The 22732-nt window shown below is 34.7% G+C and overlaps 1 protein-coding gene across 9 annotated transcripts in view; it reads left to right on the forward strand.

Moving 5' to 3' along the window:
- NBEAL1 (neurobeachin like 1) overlaps window positions 1-22732 on the forward strand; it is a 197873-nt gene that overhangs the window by 123631 nt on the left and 51510 nt on the right. For all 9 annotated transcript variants that reach the window (XM_059393241.1, XM_059393243.1, XM_059393236.1 and 6 more), the window contains 7 exons: window positions 170-294; window positions 5633-5759; window positions 16037-16185; window positions 17002-17135; window positions 18738-18839; window positions 20268-20363; window positions 20757-20881. In XM_059393241.1, coding sequence (XP_059249224.1) covers window positions 170-294; window positions 5633-5759; window positions 16037-16185; window positions 17002-17135; window positions 18738-18839; window positions 20268-20363; window positions 20757-20881 — 858 coding nt within the window. The remainder of the gene's footprint in view (window positions 1-169; window positions 295-5632; window positions 5760-16036; window positions 16186-17001; window positions 17136-18737; window positions 18840-20267; window positions 20364-20756; window positions 20882-22732) is intronic.

Here is a 22732-nt window from a genome sequence, read left to right on the forward strand (position 1 = left end):
CTGGTTTTCTTTCAGGGTTCTTTGGGTCAAACGAGATAATGAATGTGTTTTTCTAAAATGGTGCTAAACAAATGCAAAATTCCTGATACTTTCTAACTCTATTTCAATCAACCAATCTTTGTAACTTCACGCTAAGTAATTTTACTTGTTTACTTATGAATATTCATAGGAAGCAAAGTCCAATTCACTGGAAACTAGCTAATGTAGAAAATTACTCCCGCATGAGACTTAAATTGGTGCCAAATTATAACTTCAAAACTCATGAAGACGCTAGTGCATTGAGAGATAATCTAGGTGAGTTCTGATGCTTGTTTAATTATTTGTTATCTTAGTGAGGGTATTGTGGGTTGGTATTGTTTTTGTTAATTGTTTCAGAATTGCTTACTCAGGAATGAAGTGTGCCATTTTGTTTTCAGAATGTTAAGATACTATTTACAAAGCTTTGTTGTACAGAAATTAGTTGATACTTAAAGGGTTGTAAAGGTTAAATTCTGTTACCTTTGGCCTAAATCTAAGATGAATTACTGTATGAATTAATTATAATTTTTCAAAGAAAAACATAATTATAATCCTAAAATGATACTGTAGTTTATGTGCAATGTACTGTCTCTTGTATCCATTGTGGTATATTGAGACAGTGTTTCTTTTCCCTTAGACTGCTTACCTTGATTGAGGCTACTGTTAGATATATTTAGAATTCTTAGCAATGCTTTTGATCTTTGTTTTATAACCTGTTCTTTTTAAACCTTTAGTATCTTAGATGGGCCAATGCCTTTTTCTAAAGAAAAGTACAAAAACACATAGCTTAGCAGTATTTCGAAACAAATTTCAAAGAGTCTCTACAACTCTTTAGGAAACCCCGCCTTTCTAACCATCTGAGTTCATATCTCCCTTTTTGAAGACAGGTCTGTGAAATACCCAAAATATTGACTCTCGAGTTATTGGCAGTCATATGTGTACTAAGTTGCTTTATCATAGCCACCTTGTGTTCAGTGACTAAGTTTTAGATGAAATTCAAGTACTAGTTTTTAAGTCTTTTTAAAGTTGCCTTAATATATTGGCCAATACAGTTAATGCCATAAATTAATCCAGTGTGCTATCTGTGATGCCTGGCATTTACAGTCTTATATCCTAAATAAATCAGATACAGTAACTCATTTCCTTTAATGCAAAATAATGGCCCAACCCTACCCATGAAAGAAACTCTAATAAGAGTATCTTATATATGATGTCGCTTGCATACAGCTTGTTCTCCCTGTACGGATCTTGAGACAATTATACTTTCTCTACTCCTTGAAATTTTACTACACTTAACACTCAGCAAATATCTTTGGTGAATGACTTGAATCTAGTAATTCTTTTTTTTTTTTACCTCCTATGGCAAAGGTAATATGCATAGCTAATGATTATTGAAATCAAGTTAATGTATTCTTTAGTATACATATCAAAATATCATCTTAGTGTCTAGTAATTCTTAAAGAATAGTGTCCTCTATTGTTTTCTTCTTTTTTGTGTGAAGAAATCCCTCCCAGGAAATTTCCTGTTCCTCTTCCTCTCCTCACCCCTTTATACTGGTACACAGATACAATTTTATGCCCCTTATTCTTGGTTTTAAATAAATCTAGAAAAACTCATGTTCTTTCTTTTATTCATTTCTCAGTTTTTCTTCTTACCTAATTTTCAAATATACCCCAAGTATAATGGTGACAAAAAGATAGTTCAGAAGAAACAAAAATTCATAGTGTGATCAATCTCTAAAGCTCTTTAAAGTTTCCAAAGTATCCTTCAGAAGTAATTGTAAAATGTTCTACTTATTCCTTATTTTTGTCTGTAAGTATTTTCATTAGCTGCCAGAATTCATAGTATTTTAAAAATATTTTCTTATTTTGTTTTGTTTAACATAACCCAATACTGCTATGCAAGCATCCCATTGCAAATGTGCAGAACAGTTTTTACATTGTGGACTAAACTACAAAATTAACTTTTATCTGTAGCATTTTTGATGAGAAATTCATTGTGAATTAAACAAGTGATTTGTAAAGTATCTTTTGAAACACAACCACCTACAAATTATGGAATTTAAATAGTTAGTGGGACACCTGGGTGAGTAGCTTAGTGGGTTAAGCCTCTGCCTTTGGCTCAGGTCATGGTCTCAGGGTCCTGGGATCAAGCCCCACTTCGGGCTCTCTGCTCAGCAGGGCCTGCTTCCTCCTCTCTCTCTGCCTACTTGTGATCTCTCTCTCTGTCAAATAAATAAAATATTTTTTAAAAAATATTTGGTTTTAGAGGAAAAAAATGGTTTTGTTTGTGTTTTTGTTGTTTGGTTTGGGTTTTAGAGCAATTTTTTTGCCCTTACTTCCTTAGAAATACTCTTCCCTGAGTATTTGCAACAACTTATTTTTAGTCCTTTCTATTATCTCTGAACTTAGGTAGTAATCCTCCTGTATAAATATTTATATTTTTTTAGTGCTGGTGCTTAACCTCCTACTTTTTTTATTTCTTTGTTTTTTTACCAATTTTTAGTCTTCTTTTCTTGGTCCCCTTTTAAATGATCGTGTTCCCTGGTCCATACCATTTCGCCTTTTACTTACGCTTTCTGTGAAGTGGTGATTTCGTGACCTTACCAGTGTATATGAAATGATGCTTTCTCACCTGTATTTCTAATTCTTACCGCCTTTTGAACTTTAGACCAAGGTTTCCAATTGTGTGTCTGCCTGTTGAGATACCTCTTCCACAGACACCTCCATATAAAAGTTCTGAAACTGAATTCGTTATCTTGCTCACTTGTCTACCCCTCAACCCTAGACTCTGCTTTTCTTGTATCTTGGTTGTAGTTTTATTTTCTCCATCTATTACTTTCTCAGAATCATTAATATTAACCATGAATCTATCCTTATCCCTCCTAATCCCCTACACGTAATAGGTATAATGTCCTGTTAATTCTCCCTTACACATCTTTTGAATGTTTCTTCTTATTCTCATTCCCTTTGCTGTTGCCATGGCTTAGCTTAGTGCTACCTTTTCCTAAAATTAACAATAGTTTCCCAGCTGGCCTCTTTGCCTGACATGTTTTCCATCCTCATTTTATTCACCAATCTTTCTTTAAAAAAAAAAAATTGAGAGGCAGAGAGCACAAGCAAAGGGGAGGAGTAGGCTCCCCAGTGAACAGGGAGCTTGCCCTGGGCTCCAACCCAGGACCCTGGGATCATGACCTGAGCCAAAGGCAGAGGCTTTAACCCACTGAGCCACCCAGGTGCCCCTCATTCACCAATCTTATCAAATTTTTTTTTTAATTTTTAATTTTTTATAAACATATATTTTTATCCCCAGGGGTACAGGTCTGTGAATTACCAGGTTTACACACTTCACAGCACTCACCAAAGCACATACCCTCCCCAATGTCCATAATCCCACCCCCTTCTCCCAAACCCCCTCCCCCCGGCAACCCTCAGTTTGTTTTGTGAGATTAAGAGTCACTTATGGTTTGTCTCCCTCCCAATCCCATCTTGTTTCATTTATTCTTCTTCTACCCACTTAAGCCTCCATGTTGCATCACCCTTAATGGAGTAATGTCATTCATCTACATAAAGTCTGTTTTCTATTTGTGTTGGATTATCTAGATTCCTTATTTTCAGTTTTATTGCATATTCTCATGTGCTTTGTTTAATTAAGTGTTTAACAATAAATTTTGGCATACAAAATAAATTAGGCTACATGAAGAAACATGTTCAGTAAAAATAGTAAATTGTCCTAGGAAAAGTGTGGGAAGTACCTCCCTAGGTATAAACAAAGGTGTGATCAAAGCAGATTTACATAGATGTAAAATGTACAAAATGCATTTGTACATTATGTTGACTCATTTTTTATGTCTGAACAATGATACCATTTGAAAAACTAAGGGAGGATTTGTCATCTTTATAATGTTTTGTTACTTAGGGTTTTTTTGTTTTGTTTTGTTTTCTTCTTTTTCATTAGGGAGGGGTGGAAGGGCAGAGGAACAGAGAGAATCTTCACAAGGCTTCACTAGTATGAATTATTTTTATTTCCCACAACTGAAATATCTTTATTCAAAGTTACATACATAAATTTTTCCCAGTCCTACCTATAAGTTATGCAGTTATTTTTATTACTATTCTTATGTTACTCAGGTAATTGAGAAGTGGCTGTATAATAGTGATAGCTGCTGTTTATCTTATACTTACTGTGATGTGATGTGTCCCCATTTCACAGTTAAGAAAACAGATTCAGAGGAGTCACCTGGTTAATAAGTGGTAGAACAGAATCTGGATTTAAGTTTACCACTTCACAGCCTTCATTCATCCCATTATTCTAGCCCTGCCTTCTTATAAAATGTATAGTTTATAAAATGTATTGCATTTATTGCATATATTTGTATCCAGAATTACTTATTAAATTTCATGTGCACCAGGGAAAAAAAACAACTTTAGCTCTTGGGTTATGTATTCTCTTCCAATTAAAGATAATTTGTCATCTTCTTTCTTAATGTTTCCTTAGTACAAATACAAAGTAAGAATAGTTCTATTAAGTTAATACAGTGAGAATAATTCTTTCTATGACATATTGGCATACTTTAGAACTAAAGAGATACTTGGCCCATGTTGAAATATAAATAATACAATCATTAAAATAGATAACATATTTTTAAAACATTTATTCCTTTTATTATACATGTAATAGTTTTTAAGATCACAAATAATCATGTATAAAAACTTTTCTGTAGTAAACTGAGGTTTTTTCCCTCAGATTTATTTAAGAGAGGGGTGCCTAGGTGGCTCAGTCATTGGGCAGCTGTCTTCGGCTAGGGTCGTGATCCCAGGGTCCTGGGATCAAGCCCTGCATCAGGCTCCCTGCTTGGCAGGAAGCCTGCTTCTCCCTTTCCCACTCCCCTTGCTTGTGTTACCCTCTCTCGCTGTGTCTCTGTCAAAAAAATAAATAAAATCTTAAAAAAAAAAAAAAAGGTTTATTTGAGAGAGAGCTCATGAGTGCAGGGGCGGGGGCAGAGGTGTGAGGAGCAGAGGGAGAGAGAGAGAATCCCAAGTATACTCACCTCTGGGCACAGAGCCCCACACAGTGCTCGATCCCACAACCCCACCTGAGCCTAAACCAAGAGCTGACGCAAAACCAACTGAGTAACCCAGGGACCCTGTACATTGCTTTTTTATCTTAGAAAATGTTAAGTCCTTTTTAGTTTTTTTCCAGTTTTATTAAGATATAATTGACATACAGTACTGTGTAAGTTATAGAGCTTAATGACTTGAGATATGCACATATTGCAAAATGATCAGGGCAGTGTACAGTTAACATCCATCACATCATTACAAAAGTTTTTTTCCTTATGATGAGACCTTTTAGGATCTCTCGTAGCAACTTTCAGCTATGCCATATAGCATTGTTAACTGGTCCTCATGCCCATTATATGCCCAATACTTTATTATCTTACAACTGGAAGTTTATACCTTTTCACTCCTTCACCCAATTCCCTTGCCCTTCTCCTTTACTTAAAATACACATTATTATTATTATTATGTAATTAATAGTAAGGAATTATAGAAGGACTGTAATAAGATTTTTATTTACTGGTTTAATGGATATTTTGTATTTATTTAAACAGGTATCCAACACTCACAGCCTTCCAGTGACTCATTGCTTTTGGAAGTAGTGAAACAAGTAAAAGTTAGCAATATGGAGGAGGATAAATTAGACCTTCCTGAAGACGACTTAACAGCCAGAGCAAATATGTATGTATAAGGATTTGAAAGAATTAAAAATTATTTTGTTCTGAAAAATGGGCCTATAAAATTGTGGAAGGTATTTGCTTATAATCCTAAGTACATTGACCCTGAATAATAAAAGTTTGAACTGCATGGGTCCACATATATACAATTTTTTTTCAGTAAATACAGTATAGTACTATAAATGTATTTTCTGAATAATTTACTTAAAAACATTTTCTTTTCTCTAGCTTGCTTTATTATAAGAATACAATATGTATTATTGACTGTGTATATTATTGGTAAGGGTTCTGGTCAACAGTAGGCAATCAATAGTTAAATTTTTAGGGAGTCAGATTTATTCATGGATTTTTGACTACACAGGGTTCAGTGCCACTAACCCCTGCATTATTCAAGGGTCAACTGTATTTCCAGCATCGATCTGTTACTGCTATGTCAGCTGTTAAGTGTCTATCAGTATTAACAGAAAATATATTAATTTCCTTAACTCTCCTTTGTGTTATTATTGTCATCAATATAGGCTTTCATATGTTTTAACCCCAATAATAGTTTATTTTTTACTATATTTTTAAATTTAAATTCAATTAATTAACATATAGCATATTATTAGTTTCGAGGTAGAGTTCAGTGATCTGTCAGTCTTATATGATATACAGTGCTCATTCCATCACATGCTCTCCTTAATGGCCCATCACCTAGTCGCACCATCCCCCCCTTCGCCTCCCCTCCACAACCCTCCGTTTGTTTCCTATAATTAAGAGTCTTACAGTTTGTCTCCCTCTCTGATTGTCTTCTTTTATTTTTCCCTCCCTTCCCCCATGATCCTCTGTTTAGTTTCTTAAATTCCACATATGAGTGAGATCATACGTTGTCTTTCTCTGATTTACTTACTTCACCTAGCATAATACCTTCTAGTTCTATCCACATCGTCACAAATAGCAAGATTCCATTTCTTGATGGCTGAGTAGTATTCCATTCTCTCTCTATACACATCTTCTTTATCCACTCATCAGTTGTTGGACATTTGGGTTCTTATTAGTTTGGCTATTGAAGACATTGCTGCTATAAACATGGGGTGCAGGTGCCCCTTCAGGTCACTATATTTATATCATTGGGTAAAAGTGCAGTTGCTGGGTTGTAGGGTAGCTCCATTTTCAGCTTTTTGAGGAACCTCCATACAGTTTTCCGGAGTGACTACACCAGCTTGCATTCCCACGAAGTGTCAGAGGGTTTCCTTTTCTCCACATCCCTGCCAACATCCATTGTTTCCTGACTTGTTAATTTTAGCCATTCTGACTGGTGTGAGGTGGTATCTCATTGTGTGGTTTTTGTTTTTTTTTTTTGAGATTTTATTTATTTGACAGACAGAGATCACAAGTAGGCAGAGAGAGAGGAGGAAGCAGGCTCCCCACTGAGCAGAGAGCCTGATGCGGGGCTCCATCTGAGGACCCTGGGATCATGACCTGAGCCGAAAGCAGAGGCGCACACTGAGCCACCCAGGCGCCCCTCTCATTGTGGTTTTGATTTGTATTTCCCTGATGCCAAGTGATGTGGAGCATTTTTTCGTGGATCTGTTGGCCTTTTGTATGTCTTCTTTGGAGAAATATCTGTTCGAGTCTTCTGCCCATTTCTTGATTTGATTAGTTCTTTGGGTGTTGAGTTTGGTAAGTTCTTTACAGATTTTTGATAGTAGCCCTGTATCTGATAAAGACATTTATCTGATAAGACATTTGCAAATATCTTCTCCCATTCTGTTGGTTGTCTTCGGATTTTGTTTCCTTTGCTGGGCAAAAGTTTTTTATCTTGATGAAATCCCAATTTTCATTTTTGCCTTTATTCCCCTTCCCTTTGGAGACCTGTCTAGGTCACAGAGGTAGCTGCCTGTGTTTTCCTCTAGGATTCTCATGGATTCCTGTCTTACATTACTTCTTTCTTCCATTTTGAATTTATTTCTGTTTATTGTGTAAGAAAGTGACCCAGTGTCATTCTTCTGCATGTGGCTGTCCAATTTTCCAACACCATTTGTTGAAGAGACTTTTTTCCATTGGATATTCTTTCCTATTTTGTCAAAGATTAGTTGACCATAGAGTTGAGGGTCCATTTCTGGGTTCTCTCTTCTATTCCACTGATCTATGTGTCTGTTTTTGTGCCAGTACCATATTGTCTTGATGACTATAGCTCTGTAATAGAGCTTAAAGTCAGAATTGTGATGTCACCAGCTTTTTTTTCTTTTCCAACATTCCTTTGACTATTTGGGGTCTTTTCTGATTCCATACAAATTTTAGAATCATTTGTTCCACCTCTGTGAAAAAAGTTGATGGTATTTTGATAGGTACCTTGAATATATAGGTGGCATAAACATTTTAATAGTCTTTCCTCCAATCCATGAGCATGGAATTTTTTCCATTTCTTTGTGTCTTCCTCAATTTCATGAGTACTTTATAGTTCTCTGAGTACAGATTCTTTTACTCTTTGGTGAGGTTTATTCCTAGGTATCTTGTGATTTTGGGTGCAATTGTAAATGTTTGGTAGGACTCCCCTAGGAAGCCATCCGGCCCTGGACTCTTTTTTTTTGGGAGATATTTGATTACTCCTTCAATTTCCTTTCTGGTTATGGGTCTGTTTAGGTTTTCTGTTTCTTCCAGTTTCAGTTTTGGTAGTTTACGTCTCTAGGGATGCATCCATTTTTTCCAGATTGTCTAATTTCTTGGCATACAGTTGCTCATAGTATATTCTTTTAATTGTCTTTATTGTTGGTTGTGATCTCTCATCTTGCATTCATGATTTTATTTATCTGGGTCCTGTCTTGTCTCTTTTTGATAAGTCTGGCCAGGGGGTTATCAGTCTTTTTAATTCTTTCAAAGAACCAGCTCCTAGTTTCGTTGATCTGATATACGGTTCTTTTCATTGATTTCAGCTCTAATCTTTATTCTCTTCTCCTGATGGGTTTAGGCTTTATTTGCTCTTCTTTCTCCAGCTCCTACAGGTATAAGTTAGGTTGTGTATTTGAGACCTTTCTTGTTTCTTGAGAAAAGCTTATATTGCTCTATACTTCCCTCTTAGGACTGCTTTTGCTGCATCCCAAAGATTTTGAACAGTTGTGTTTTCATTTTCATTTGTTTCCGTGAATTTTTTAAATTCTTCAATTTTCTGGCCGATCCATTCATTGTTTAGTAGGATGCTCTTTAGCCTTCATGTATTTGAGTTCTTTCCAAATTTCCTCTTGTAATTGAGTTGAAGTTTCAAAGCATTGTGGTCTCAAAGTGTGCAGGGAATAATCTCAGTCTTTTGGTACCAGTTGAGACCTGATTTGCGACCCAGTGTGTGGTTTTTTCTGGAGAATGTTCCGTATACACTCGAGAAGATGTGTATTCTGTTGCTTTAGGATGGAATGCTCTGAATATATCTGTGAAGTCCATCTGGTCCAATGTGTCATACAAAGTCCTTCTTTCCTTGTTGATCTTCTGCTTAGGTGATCTGTCCCTTGCGGTAAGTAAGTAAGTACTTGCTGTAAGTTAGTCCCTCACTATTATTGTATTTCTTTAATTTTGTTATTAATTGGCTTACATAATTATCTGCTCCCATGTTAGGGGCGTAAGTATTTAAAATTATTAGATCTTCTTGTTAAACAGACCCTTTAATTATGATACAGTGCCCTTCCTCACCACTTAGTACAGTCTTTGGGTTAAAATCTAATTTGTCTGGTACAAGGATTGCCTCCCCAGCTTTCTGTTGATGTCCATTAGCATGATAAATGGTTTTCCACCCCGCACTTTTAGTCTGGGGTTGTCTTTGGGTCTAAAATGAGTCTCTTGCAGATAGCATATCAATGGATCTTGCTTTTTTATCCAATTTGATACCCAGTGTCTTTTGACTGGAAGCATTTAGCCTATTTACATTTAGAGTAACTATTGAAAGATAGGAATTTAGTGCCATTGTATTACCTGTACAGTCAGTGTTCCTGTATATTGTCTCTGTTTCTGGTCTGTGTTACTTTTGGGGTCTCTTTTCTCTTAAAGGATCCACTTTAATATTTGTCGCAGGGCTGGTTTAGTTTCTGTGCGTCCTGGAAGTGTTTTATCTCCTATTTTGAATGTTAGCCTTGTCGGACAAAGTATTCTTGGATGTGTATTTTTCTCCTTTAGCACCCTGAATATATCATGCCAGTCCTTTCTGGCCTGCCAGGTCTCTGTGGATAGGACTGCTGACAGTCTAATGTTTCTGCCCTTGTAGGTTTGTTTGTTTGTTTGTTTAAATTTTTAATTTATTTGGACTCATCCTTTTTTTTTATTATGTTCGATTAGCCACTGGTTAGTACACCATTAGTTTTTAACATAGTGTTCAGTGATTCAATAGTTGTGTATAACACCCAGCACTCTACCCTTGTAGTTTACGGACCTTTTGTCCTGAACTGCTTTCAGGGTTCCTTTTTGTCTCTAAGTTTTGCAAGCTACACTACTATATGTTCAGATGTGGACCTATTTTTATTGATTTAGAAGGGGGATTCTCTGTGCCTCCTGGACTTCAGTGTCTGTTTCCTTCCCCAGATAGGGACGTTCTCCACTATAATTTGTTCCAATATACCTTCTGCCGCCCCCCCCCCAATCTTTTGTCTTCTTCTGGGATCCCTATTATTCTTTTTTTTTTTTTTTTAAAGATTTTATTTATTTATTTGACAGAGAGAAATCACAAGTAGACAGAGAGGCAGCCAGAGAGAGAGAGAGAGGGAAGCAGGCTCTCTGCCGAGCAGAGAGCCCGATGCGGGACTCGATCCCAGGACTCTGAGATCATTACCTGAGCCGAAGGCAGCGGCTTAACCCACTGAGCCACCCAGGCGCCCCGGATCCCTATTATTCTAATATTGTTTTGCTTTATCACTTATCTCTCAAATTCTCCTCCGTGATCAAGTAGTTTTTTATCTCTCTTTTTCTCAGCTTCTCTCCATCGTTTAGTCTTCTATATCACTAATTCTCCCTTCTGTCTCATTTATCTTAGTAGTTAGAGCCTCCATTTTTTATTGTATCTCATTAATAGCCTTTTTTATTTCAACTTGATTAGATTTAATTCTTTCATTTTTTTCAGAAAGGGATTTTCTAGTGTCTTCTGTGCTCTTTTCAAGCATATCTTGTATCTTTATAATCTTTATTCTGAGCTCTCGTTCCAACATCTTACTCATGCCCATACTGATTAGGTCCTTGGCAGTCATTACTGCCTCTTGTTCTCTTTTTTGAGGTGAGTTTTTCCATCTTGTCATTCTTTATTTTTTTTTTAATTTTTATTATTATTTTTTAATTTTTTATAAACTCATCTTGTCTTTCTTATAGAAAGTGATCACTTTTCTATTTGTAGAATTGCAGCAGTTCTCTTAGATCTCTGGTTGAGTTCACAGGTGTTCAGAATGATTTGGTAGTTGTCTAGCTGAATTTGCGGGACCAGACAAAACAAGTACTCCTACTCCTCTGCCATTTTGGACTCCTCTCCCAACAATATAGTTTAATAGTTACTGTTTTAGGCATTTATCTAAATTAGTTAAAGGAAAATAATTACCATGCTTATATACTTTGTTTCTTTGTGCACATCCAGAGTACATCTGGTGTCATCTCCTTTCAGCCTGAAGTATTTGTGTTGTTTTCTTATAAGGAAGGTCTGATAGCCACATATTCTCTCAGTCTTTGTTATCTGTGGAAGTCTTTATTTTTGCCTCCATTTTTGGCTTCTTCTTAAAAACTAGAGTTCTATTTTTTTGAAAATTAAGATTCGTATAAAATTTACTAGGTTAAAGTGTACTGTTCCACAGGTTTTAGTATATTCACAGTGTGAACATTACCACGAATTCCAGAACATTTCCATCAGTCTGAAAGGAAATCTTATCCTTTTCAGTAGTCACTCCCAATTTTCCCCTTTATACATCCCCTGGAAACTACTGATCTGCTTTCTGTCTCTATTGGATTTGCCTGTTTTTAACATTTAATTTATTTCTTAAAATATGTGTCCTTTTGTGTCCATCTCATTTCATTCAAGATAATGATTCAAGGTTCATTCATGAGGAACATGTAACTGTACTTCATTCCTTTTTAGTTGAATAATATTCCATCATATGGCTATACCACTTTTGTTTATTCATCAATTGATGAACTTATAGTTATTTCTACTTTTTGGCTATTAAAAATAATACTTCATGAGTATTCATATACAAATCTTTGTGTCAACATACATTTTCACTTATATCGGGTATATACCTAGGAATGAATTTGTTAGTCATATAGTAATTCTGTGTTTATTTAAGGAATTACAAAATTATTTCCACAATGACTATACCGTTTAACATTCCCCCAAGTAATGTATGGGGATTTAAATTTCTCCACGTCTACCCCAGTGTTTCTTCTTTTATATGTTTACTTATTATACTATCCTATATGATTTGAAATGGTACCTTGTAATTTTAATTTGCATTTTCCTAATCACTGTTGATACTGAGCATCTTTTCATGTATATATTTACTATTTATATATTTTTTGGACAAATATTTATGCAAATCCTTTCCTCACTTTTTAATTGGGGTATTTTTTTTTTTTAAAGATTTTATTTATTTATTTGACAGACAGAGATTACAAGTAGGCAGAGAGGCAGGCAGAGAGAGAGAGAGGAGGAAGCAGGCTCCCTGCTGAGTGGAGAGCCTGATGCGGGACTCGATCCCAGGACCCTGAGATCATGACCTGAGCCGAAGGCAGCGGCTTTAACCCACTGAGCCACCCAGGCGCCCTAATTGGGGTATTTTTTAATTATTAAGTTATAATAGTTTATTTTAGGAGTAAATGTCCTATCAGATGTATGAATTAAAAAATGTTCTTTCATTGAATGTGTTTTCCTTCATTTTATTGATTCACAGAAGTTTTACATTTTCTAAGAGTTTTATATATTGTCTCTTATATTTAGGTCTTTGATCCATTTTTAGTTAATTTGTGTATGTGGTATGACATGGGAGTCCACATTCATTCTTTTTTATGTGATTATCCAGTTGCCTGGGAACCATTTTTTTTTTTTTTAAAGGGTAGTTTTTGCTGGATATGCAGTTCTTAGTGGACAAGTTTTTTTTTTCCTTTCAGCATTTTGAATATGTCATCCCACTACCTTTTAGTGTCCTGTATTATTGTGGTTTTTTGTCCTTACCTTTCAACACCTTGGCTTTATGTCCATGATATCTTTGGATATTCATGAGATCTTCCTGGATGTGTAGATTATTATTACTACTACTACTACTACTATTGTTGTTGTTGCTTTTACTGTTATTGTTATTTAGGAAGTTGTCAGGCATTATTTCTTCAAATATATGTTTCACCCTTTTTCTTCTGTCTTCTCCTTCTGGGCGTTCCTTTACACACATTTTTTTCTCCCATGATGGTAATAACGCTTTGAGGTGTTTTCATCCTGCTTTTTTTTTCTTTGTGTGCTTCAGATTGGACAGTTTGTTCTGAACTGTCTTCAAGAGTCTTGGGTCTGTCTTCTGCAAGTTCAAATACGCTATTATGTCCTTCTGGTGAATTTTTCATTTAGTTATGCTTTTTGATTGGACAGTTTTCCATGTGGTTCTTTTTTTTTACAGATATATATATGTAATTTCTGTCTCTTTTTTTAATTATTTTTTTATTTTTTTTATAAACATATAATGTATTATTAGCCCCAGGGGTACAGGTCTGTGAATCGCCAGGTTTACACACTTCACAGCACTCATCATAGCACATACCCTCCCCAATGTCCATAATCCAACCACCCTCTCCCTACCCCCCTTCACCTGGCAACCCTCAGTTTGTTTTGTGAGATTAAGAGTCTCTTATGGTTTGTCTCCCTCCAGATCCCATCTTGTTTCATTTATTCTTTTCCTACCCCCCACAAACTCCCCACGTTGCATCTCCACTTCCTCATATCAGGGAGATCATATGATAGTTGTCTTTCTCCGATTGACTTATTTTGCTAAGCATAATACCCTCTAGTTCCATCCACGTCGTCACAAATGGCAAGATTTCATTTCTTTTGATGGCCGCATAGTATTCCATTGTATATATATACCACATCTTCTTTATCCATTCATCTGTTGATAGACATCTAGGTTCTTTCCATAATTTGGCTACTGTGGACATGTAATTTCTGTCTCTTAATTGACAGTCTCTATTTGACTAGGCTTTGTTGCCATAATGCACTTTAGTTCTTTAAATATAGTTTCCTTTACTTGTTTTAATGTATTTATGATAGCTACTTTACAGTCTTTGTGTACTAAGTTGAACATGTGGTCCCCAAAGATAGTTTCTTTTTATTGCTTTTGTCTTTATAGCCCATCCTTTACCTTTTCTTTGTATGTCTCATAATTTTCTTGAAATCTGTGCATTTTAGATAATAAATTGTAACCACTTGGGTTTCCTATACCCTTCCTTGATGGTGGTTATTGTGGTGATATTTTGTAGTGATTTTCCTGGACTAATTCTGTAGAGTATGTCTTACCTACTGTGTGTTGCTACTGATATCTGTATTCATTGGGTTTTTGTCTCACTTTGTTTTGTTTTTAGACAAAAAGTCTCTTTAAAAAAAAAAAAAACTGGCCTTTTAGTTAGTTAATATAGCTTGGTGGTCAGCCAATAATCATTTAGTTGATTATATTTAAGCCCCTTGTTCCAAAAGACTGCCATTCTTGGCCAGTAGAATTATGTGTGCTTTAGGGGAATGTGTTCAAATTTTGTGATTTACACATCTGCCCTTTTACTTTCTATTGTAAAGATTCACCCTCAGCCAAAAATGAGTAGCTAAGACCCCAATATATAATTTATTCTGAACATCCCTTTTTTTGTGGATTATAAAATACACATGCCATATATTTCTTTGGAACTTATTTTAGTAGTATTACAAATTGACCAGGTTCAATAGTATAGTTTGTTAGCATAAATAAGTTCATATAATTTTAATAATTTTTAAGATTTCCTTGATAATTTTCAAGGAATTGGGTAAGGTTAGTTATATAGGGTGCTATCTTTGGTATATTATTAATCAACCTTTTAATAGGGATTTTATTTTCTCACTTTAATGACTAGTAAATCCAGTGAATGTTCAGTCTCATTAATTACAAACTAAAAAACCAAAACCTTTCTTTCATAAAATATAAATAACCTTCAGATTATTTACTCCTTTAGGTCACTTATTTCTCTATTTCATCACTATAAATATTGGAATTTCACTGTTGAGGAAAAACATCCTTGATTTTTATTTCCTTATTTTTTTTTTAAAGCTTAGCTTTAAGTCATGGGCTGCAATATCACCAGTTAGGTTGGTGATACTTGATACTTCAGGATACTTCCTCCTCGAACTCCACTGGGGGGAAAAATTAGACTTAGTCATTGCTATCCTGGAAATAGGGCAGATGTGAAATATCTAGGACCAGGAAGCACCTGACTTGAAAGATTTACTTGAATCTGTAAGTGGTAGGAGTTCCTATTTCTTTATCTGGCAGTCAGAACTCACCTAAGCCATCAGAAGACTCACCCTTCCCAGTTATCTTGTCCAAAAAAATAAAGTGAAGCAGTTTTCTTGATACAAGGTGACTTCACTCTAAGTAAGGTATTGCAGTAGTATCATCCCCAGTCCCACGGTCAGGGGACATTACCTAGATTTAGTTACTCTTAAGGAGTTTCATTTTGGGCGCCTGGGTGGCTCAGTGGGTTAAGCCGCTGCCTTCAGCTCAGGTCATGATCTCAGGGTCCTGGGATCGAGTCCCACATCGGGCTCTCTGCTCAGCAGGGAGCCTGCTTCCTCCTCTCTCTCTCTGCTTTCCTCTCTGCCTACTTGTGATCTCTCTCTGTCAAATAAATAAATAAAATCTTTAAAAAAAAAAGAAGTTTCATTTTACAGTGTGAGAATCAGTTACAATTAATGCTTCTGATAATTATTTGTAAAACATCACTAATGATGCAGTCCTTTATTCACAGATTCATAAGTTCTCAATTCATGCCTCCCAAATATAACTAAAATCCCAAATTGCTGCATGTTTGAATTGTTCTCTGCCAGTAGTCTTAAAGATTCACTATGTTTTGTTTTAATGGGTCACATACAATTAAAATGTAAAACTTTTTTTTGGAAACTGGGTTATTGGGCAATAACATTTGGACAGCATTTCAGTAATTTAATATGCAGTAAAATATTTTTTTAAGTAATGCAATTATGCTTTCTTAATACTCTTTTCCATTTACACAGAATACATTGTTCAGTGGTTTTTGTTTGGTTTATACTTGTTTTTACAGTGATGAGAAAGAAGAACAGGATCAAAAAGAAAAATTGGTGTTGTCAGAAGACTGTGAACTCATTACAATAATTGATGTCATTCCTGGCAGATTAGAAATCACTACTCAACACGTTTACTTCTATGATTGCAGCATTGATAAAGAAGATGGTGAGGAGTTCTGGGGGAATAGTTTCTGTTGTTCAATAGTTAAGTATCCAGTTTATCAAGTATTAATGAGAAGAAAATAATAAGATAGGACTGGAATTGTGGTCTATCATCTAAAAGGAGAAATACAAAATCAATATGGGATTCAATTTATTATTCAACAGTGTATTAAAAGGAATGCTGTTTTATTAATGTTTTTAATGGTTTTGATGAAAGGAGATTGCTGTAAAGTTTTTGTAAAATGCAATCTTAATTTTATTTGTACATTTATTTCCATCAGTTTCTCACCTAGTCCTTTGAAAAGAAAAAGGATATTTAAATCTAAAATGCCAATATAAAGAGAAAAGGAAAAAATGTTTTTGAGATATAATAATCAGGATTATTCTCTGTTCTCATGAGAAGGAAGGGGAACAGCTATAGAATTTTTTTAAAGTTTTAAACCATTTACAGGCTCTGGGTGGCTCAGACACTTAAACATCCTACTGTTGATTTCACTTAGGTCATGATCTCAGGGTTTTGAGATTGAGCCCGAGCCACTTTCGTGCTGGGTGTGGAGACTGCTTAAGATTCTCTCTCTCTCCCCCTTCTTTTGCAAGCCCCCACCCCCTGCATGCATGTTGCACGCTCGCTCGCTCTCTCTCAAAAAAATAAATGTAAGAAGCCATTTAAATATCCACTAAATTTAACAAATGATTTCTGTGAAACAAATTTAATTCCTTTTCCTTAAGTGCTACTTTTATCAGGAACTAGGAGATATTTTCTGCATAACATGAGGAACTTCATATGGTACCTTGGTCACAAGATTTCTTCTGTTTTTAGGAGTAGGCTTTGATTTCAAGTGGCCTCATTCTCAAATTCGAGAGATTCACCTGCGGCGTTATAATTTAAGGAGGTCAGCTCTTGAGATTTTTCATGTTGACCAATCCAACTACTTTCTCAATTTCAAAAAAGAGGTATGTAAGATGCTTCCTTTCTGGAAGTCCCAGAGTATTAGCTTGAAGTAATTTTCTGGTTGGTGAGCTCTAATGAAACTTTGGACTCTACTCATCTGTGAAGTCAAAATACTAGAGGAAAAAACATGTGCCTTGGGAGCTAAGTAGTAAATTAATTTTGGGGGGATTTATGTTTGAGTATTTTTTAGGGTGCTTGTTTTCCGTTTTTAATCTATGAGTAAATAAATCAGTAAAATACTGGGTGTCAGCCAATAGGTACCTCACGTAATATCCAGTTGTAAAATAATATGCAATATATATGATATGATAGGATTGATGAAATTGGGTTCAGTTCAGTTAAATAATAATGAGACAGGTATTTCTTCTGGGAATAGAGTAAATTCTGGAATAGTGTAAGTAGTTAAGAGATTATCCTTGAAGCCTGATTATCTGGATCAAGATACTAGCTATTTATCTTCACCACATTACTTGGGATGCTTGCCCCCAACCTTCCTTCCCTCTGTTACTCGCTTTGGGTGACACTTGCATCAGTTTTTGATAGGTCTCCTGTCTTGCCTAGCTCTCTCTTCATTTTCTGTCACAGGCATCTCTCCTAATAAAATCCTTGAATATTCAGTTCCATTTTCTTTATCTGCTTCGGAGATGATCTGGATTAGCACAGTCAGTAACTAAGTTTCTGTTCATTTGTGGGATCCAGGTTTACTTACATATGATTTTGTTCAGAGGTTTAAAGGGCATTTCTGTGTATTTACAAAAGGATACTTTTTTTACTATTAAAAATAAAATTTCCCAGTAGGAATATACAAAGCTTGTGTTTTTTAGGAAGCTATGTCATATAATTAAACCAACCATGCTCCTGTTGAATACTGTACATTTATTTGTATAACTTTATTTATAGTTTTTAAAGCACATTTATATATGGTTCTAACCTTTATAGCAACCTTCAGATTCACTGTGGCAAGTTCTGTTACTCCTTTTTTAATAGGTGAGGAAACTGAAGTTCAAAGATGAATTTATGACTTTATTTGTATAGCCTTGAGGAATTCAGAAAACTGTAAAGGTAGAGATTAATTGTGTTTAATGTATAAATGAGACTCAGTAAAGTAATTGATTTGCGAGTATGATTAGTAAATGACAGGACTGAGTTGGAATTGGACTCCAGCTTATTTTCTGATTCAGTATCTGCTGATCATTCCATTATATCCTATAACTTCTTCAAAAAAATATATAACTTGACTTCATCAAACCTAGTAGAGTAGTTAAAGCCATAATCCTCTATTAAAGAAAAATGTCCAGAAGAGGCAGATTTGTAGAGGCAGGAAGTAGATTAGTGGTTATAAGGGAATGAGAGGAAGAATTGGGGGGTTGATGACTAGTCAGTATGAAGTTTCTTTCAAGGATGACGAAAATGTTCCAGAGTTAGATAGTGTTTATGGTTGTACAGCTCTTTGAATATATATTTTTTTAAAAGCCCACTGAATTATCTACTCCAAAAGGGTAAATTTTGTGGTATGTGAAATGTATTTCAATAAAGCAGTTACAAAAGTCGTAATCCCAATTTGTCTTGATCAATTTTTAAACTGTAAATACTATTTTTTGTAGGTTAGAAACAAAGTATATAGTAGACTGTTGTCACTTCATTCTCCAATTAGTTCTGGTACCAGATCACCACAGGAATTATTCAAAGCATCTGGGTTGACACAGGTAGGAAATTTCAACACTGTTGTAATGTTCATATTATATTTCAGATTTTTGCCTAAAACTTCCTCTTCTGATTATTTTATTTTGGTTATTACAACCATTCTTCCATTCAAATTGATCTTTTGAATTATCTTTGAATCTTTCTGTTTCACTAACACTGTGTCCTGTCTTTCAGCTCCCATACGATTTGGTTCATGGGGTATATCTTACAAATTCTTCTATTTTAATAATTTTACTTTTTAAAATATAACAGGTGGCCTTGCTGGGTTTTTCTTTTTCTCTTCTTTAATATTTTGTTTATTTATTTGACACAGAGAGACAATACAAGCTTGAGAGCTTGAGAGGCAATACAGCAGGGGGTGTGGGAGAGAGAGAAGCCGGCTTCCTGCTGATCAGGGAGCCTGCTACAGGCCTCAATCCCAGGACCCTGGGGTCATGACCTGAGTCAAAGGCAGATGCTTAACCACCATGCCACCCAGGCACCGCTTGTTGGGTTTTTCTAATAATAAAATTTATCTATGCATGAGGTAAAATGTGGGAAAATACAAAAGACGCCATGGGGAAAAAGGAAAAAAAAAAATCAGTTTATCTATTAGCCAAATCTGATTAATGTTCTTGTATATTTTGTTCTCACCTATATCCCAGTATATCTTGAATTTCTACTACCAACAGCCGAGGAAAGGCCGCTGTTTTTTTGTTTTCCAGAACTGTCAATAGTCGGCTGATTTAGGTCTCTAAATTAGGTCTCCCTCTTTCATATGCTTTAGCACTCAAGTGTAATTATAATTGGGCTTTCTATTAAATCTGATTCATTTCTCACCATTCCCTTAAATGTATTATTTGCTTAAGGCAAACAGTAAATTTAAAAGTGAATGTAATCTGTCAGCAAAATTCTCGAGCATACCCATACTGTGTAGAGTAATTAATAGGCTAGTGATTAAAAGAAAATGGTGATTATGTTTTTCTTTAGGAAATTATCTACTGTAGCAAAATCTCAAGGCAGTTCTCTGAGAATAGTTGGATAATATTTATTTAAAATTTACAGATCATTTTAGTACATTAGGATGCTTTTCTTTAATATGTGGACTTCTGAAAATATCAGTTTATAACAAAATTTTCCATGTTGGACAGTCCTAAAATTGACATTTTTGAGATATTTAAATAACTTAATTGGAAAAAAGAACTCTTTTGCATTTTTTGACTATAATAAAAATTTATGTTTGATTTTCTCTTCCTTTTCTAAAGACCAGTTTTTAAAGGAAAGAAATTTAGGAAAAGTTGATTGATTTAAGCCTTTTTTGAAGTCCCATTCCTTTTATTAGTAAGATGATGAAGATAATGGGAACAAAAGATTATGTTAGTACTATCGCTAATAGTTACTAACTTCTAAAAATTTAAGTGAGTTCTGATTTTGCTTTTTGTACTATCTAGAAATGGGTGAACAGAGAGATATCAAATTTTGACTACCTCATTCAAATAAATACAATGGCAGGACGAACCTATAATGACCTTGCACAGTATCCTGTGGTAAGTTTTATAGAAATCTCATAAATATGGGGTTACCTTTCAGTTTTATAATACACGAAAAATGTATGTGTATGATGATTATTTGTCATCTTTAAAAAAGAAACAAAAATGGTTTCTGCCTTTTGTATATTTTCTACCTGCTATCTTCAAAACGTATATAAACATGTAGAGTATTTAAATAATAAAAGCTTTTTTTTTTTTTTACTTCATTGAAAATATTCCAGTGGAATTATAGGAAATACTGCTTCTAGTTATGGAACTGAAGATGAATAAACATTTGAAACAGGGAAAAATATTTTTAAAGACTAACCCTTTTTGTCTTTAGATAAGCATTTGATATTACAACATCTCTGGAAAGGAATGTCTAAATTGTAAATTGTGGCTCTTTTTTAGTTTCCCTGGATTTTACAAGATTATACTTCAGAAGAATTGGACCTTAATAACCCATCTGTATTTCGAGATCTTTCCAAACCAATTGGGGTAGTTAATGACAAAAATGCCAAAGCCATGCGAGAAAAGTAAGTGCATTTTATCCTTTTTGAAAAATACCCATCACTTTTGATGGTATTTTCAATTTGCATTGATTTCTAATATGGCCAACCAAGTGTTACTTTTCTTAAACGCACAACTATTTTTGGTAATCAGTCTGATAATCCCTTCACTGTATCTTCTTGAAAATATATGATTATCCCTCAAGTATCTTACCTATATTCAGTTAATTTCACTTCTGTGACAATTTAAATTGATTTTGTTTAGAGTTCTTTTCACCTTTTATCTGTGCTGAAGGGTAATTTTTCTTCCCAGACATTTTAGCGTTATTAACCTCCTACTCAACATGAAAAAATACCTTTAATTTAATACAGTACTTTGGTAGATATAAAATTAATACTAACCTATGATTCACAAATAATGTGAATAAAGTATACCAAAATGTGTAGAAAATTGCTATCTTTTAATAAGGAAAGGAATTTTTATAGTTCTGTATATTTATGATCTATCCTGTGAATGTCTTACAATGTTTTTCCTCAAAGCAAGCTGCTGACAGGTAAAAGAATAATCTAATTTTAATTTCCCTTTTTCTCCATGTGAAATTGTGGATGAATTGTTAGTAATGACTTACATTAAGTGCAAAACTATTTTGCAAACAAATAATGTAGATTTATTTGAAAGTACTTTTTTTTTTCCATTTTATCTGCAAATCTATTTTAGGACTCTTTGTAGTGTTTAATACTTGATTTGATTTACTAGTGGAATTCTGCATAAATGTAACCTCACTATCATTAGTCAAATTTTTTTGACAATAACAAAAAAACAAGCTTTTAAAAATACTGTTCCAATTTTAATAGTGTATGTTTTTGCATACATGGCGATGACTTTGACTTGAAAGCTTTTTATTCTCCTGAATATTAATGATTTCTGTGTAAAAGGAAATTGGCCTCAACTTGATGAATTAATTACTGTTTTGGTTTGAAAAGTTTAGTGTTTATTTCCTCCAAAAAACTCTTTTTTTTTTTTTTGACAATGTAGAAATTTTTTTCTTTTCTTTCTTTTTTTTTTTTCTTTTGCAGATCAAGTTAAAGCTGAAAAAAAATTTTTTTTAATTTATTTATTTACTGGGGCGCCTGGGTGGCTCAGTGGGTTAAGCTGCTGCCTTTGGCTCAGGTCATGATCTCAGGGTCCTGGGATCGAGCCCCACATCGGACTCTCTGCTCAGCAGGGAGCCTGCTTTCTCCTCTCTCTCTGCCTGCCTCTCTACCTGTTTGTCATCTCTCTCTGTCAAATAAATAAATAAAATCTTAAAAAAAAATTTTATTTATTTACTTATTTGACAGATCACAAGTAGGCAGAGGCAGACAGAGAGAGAGGCAGGCTCCCCACTGACCAGAGAGCCCGATGCGGGGCTTGATCCGAGGATCATGACCTGAGCCAAAGGCAGCAGCTTAACCCACTGAGCCACCCAGGCGCCCCCAAAAACTCTTCTTATTCAGATTTTGTACCCACTAATTCAGATGTCAATATTCAAACCACCATTCAAAACAATTACATATTGGTAGTGCTTATAGAATTAACTATATATATATCCTTTCCTTTTTATCTACTTTAGGTCTCCCTATCCATCATCTTCCTTCCTAGACAACCTTCTTTTTCCTTTAATTAATAGACATTCATTTCCACAATTCTTGACTGATCCTCCATATTTTCTTCCATTATCTTGTCCACAAAAGGATGTCTCATTATCACATTGCTTATGGTAGCAGAAAAATCAATTAACCCTTTATATCCAAAACTAAAGAAATGGTTAAATTGTCATACATTTGTATATGTTACTGTTATAAATACCAGGTGCTGTTAAAAAGTAGACTATTCAA

The sequence above is a fragment of the Mustela nigripes genome, chromosome 3 (genome assembly GCF_022355385.1).
Source record: "Mustela nigripes isolate SB6536 chromosome 3, MUSNIG.SB6536, whole genome shotgun sequence".
NCBI classification, from domain to species: Eukaryota; Metazoa; Chordata; class Mammalia; order Carnivora; family Mustelidae; genus Mustela; species Mustela nigripes.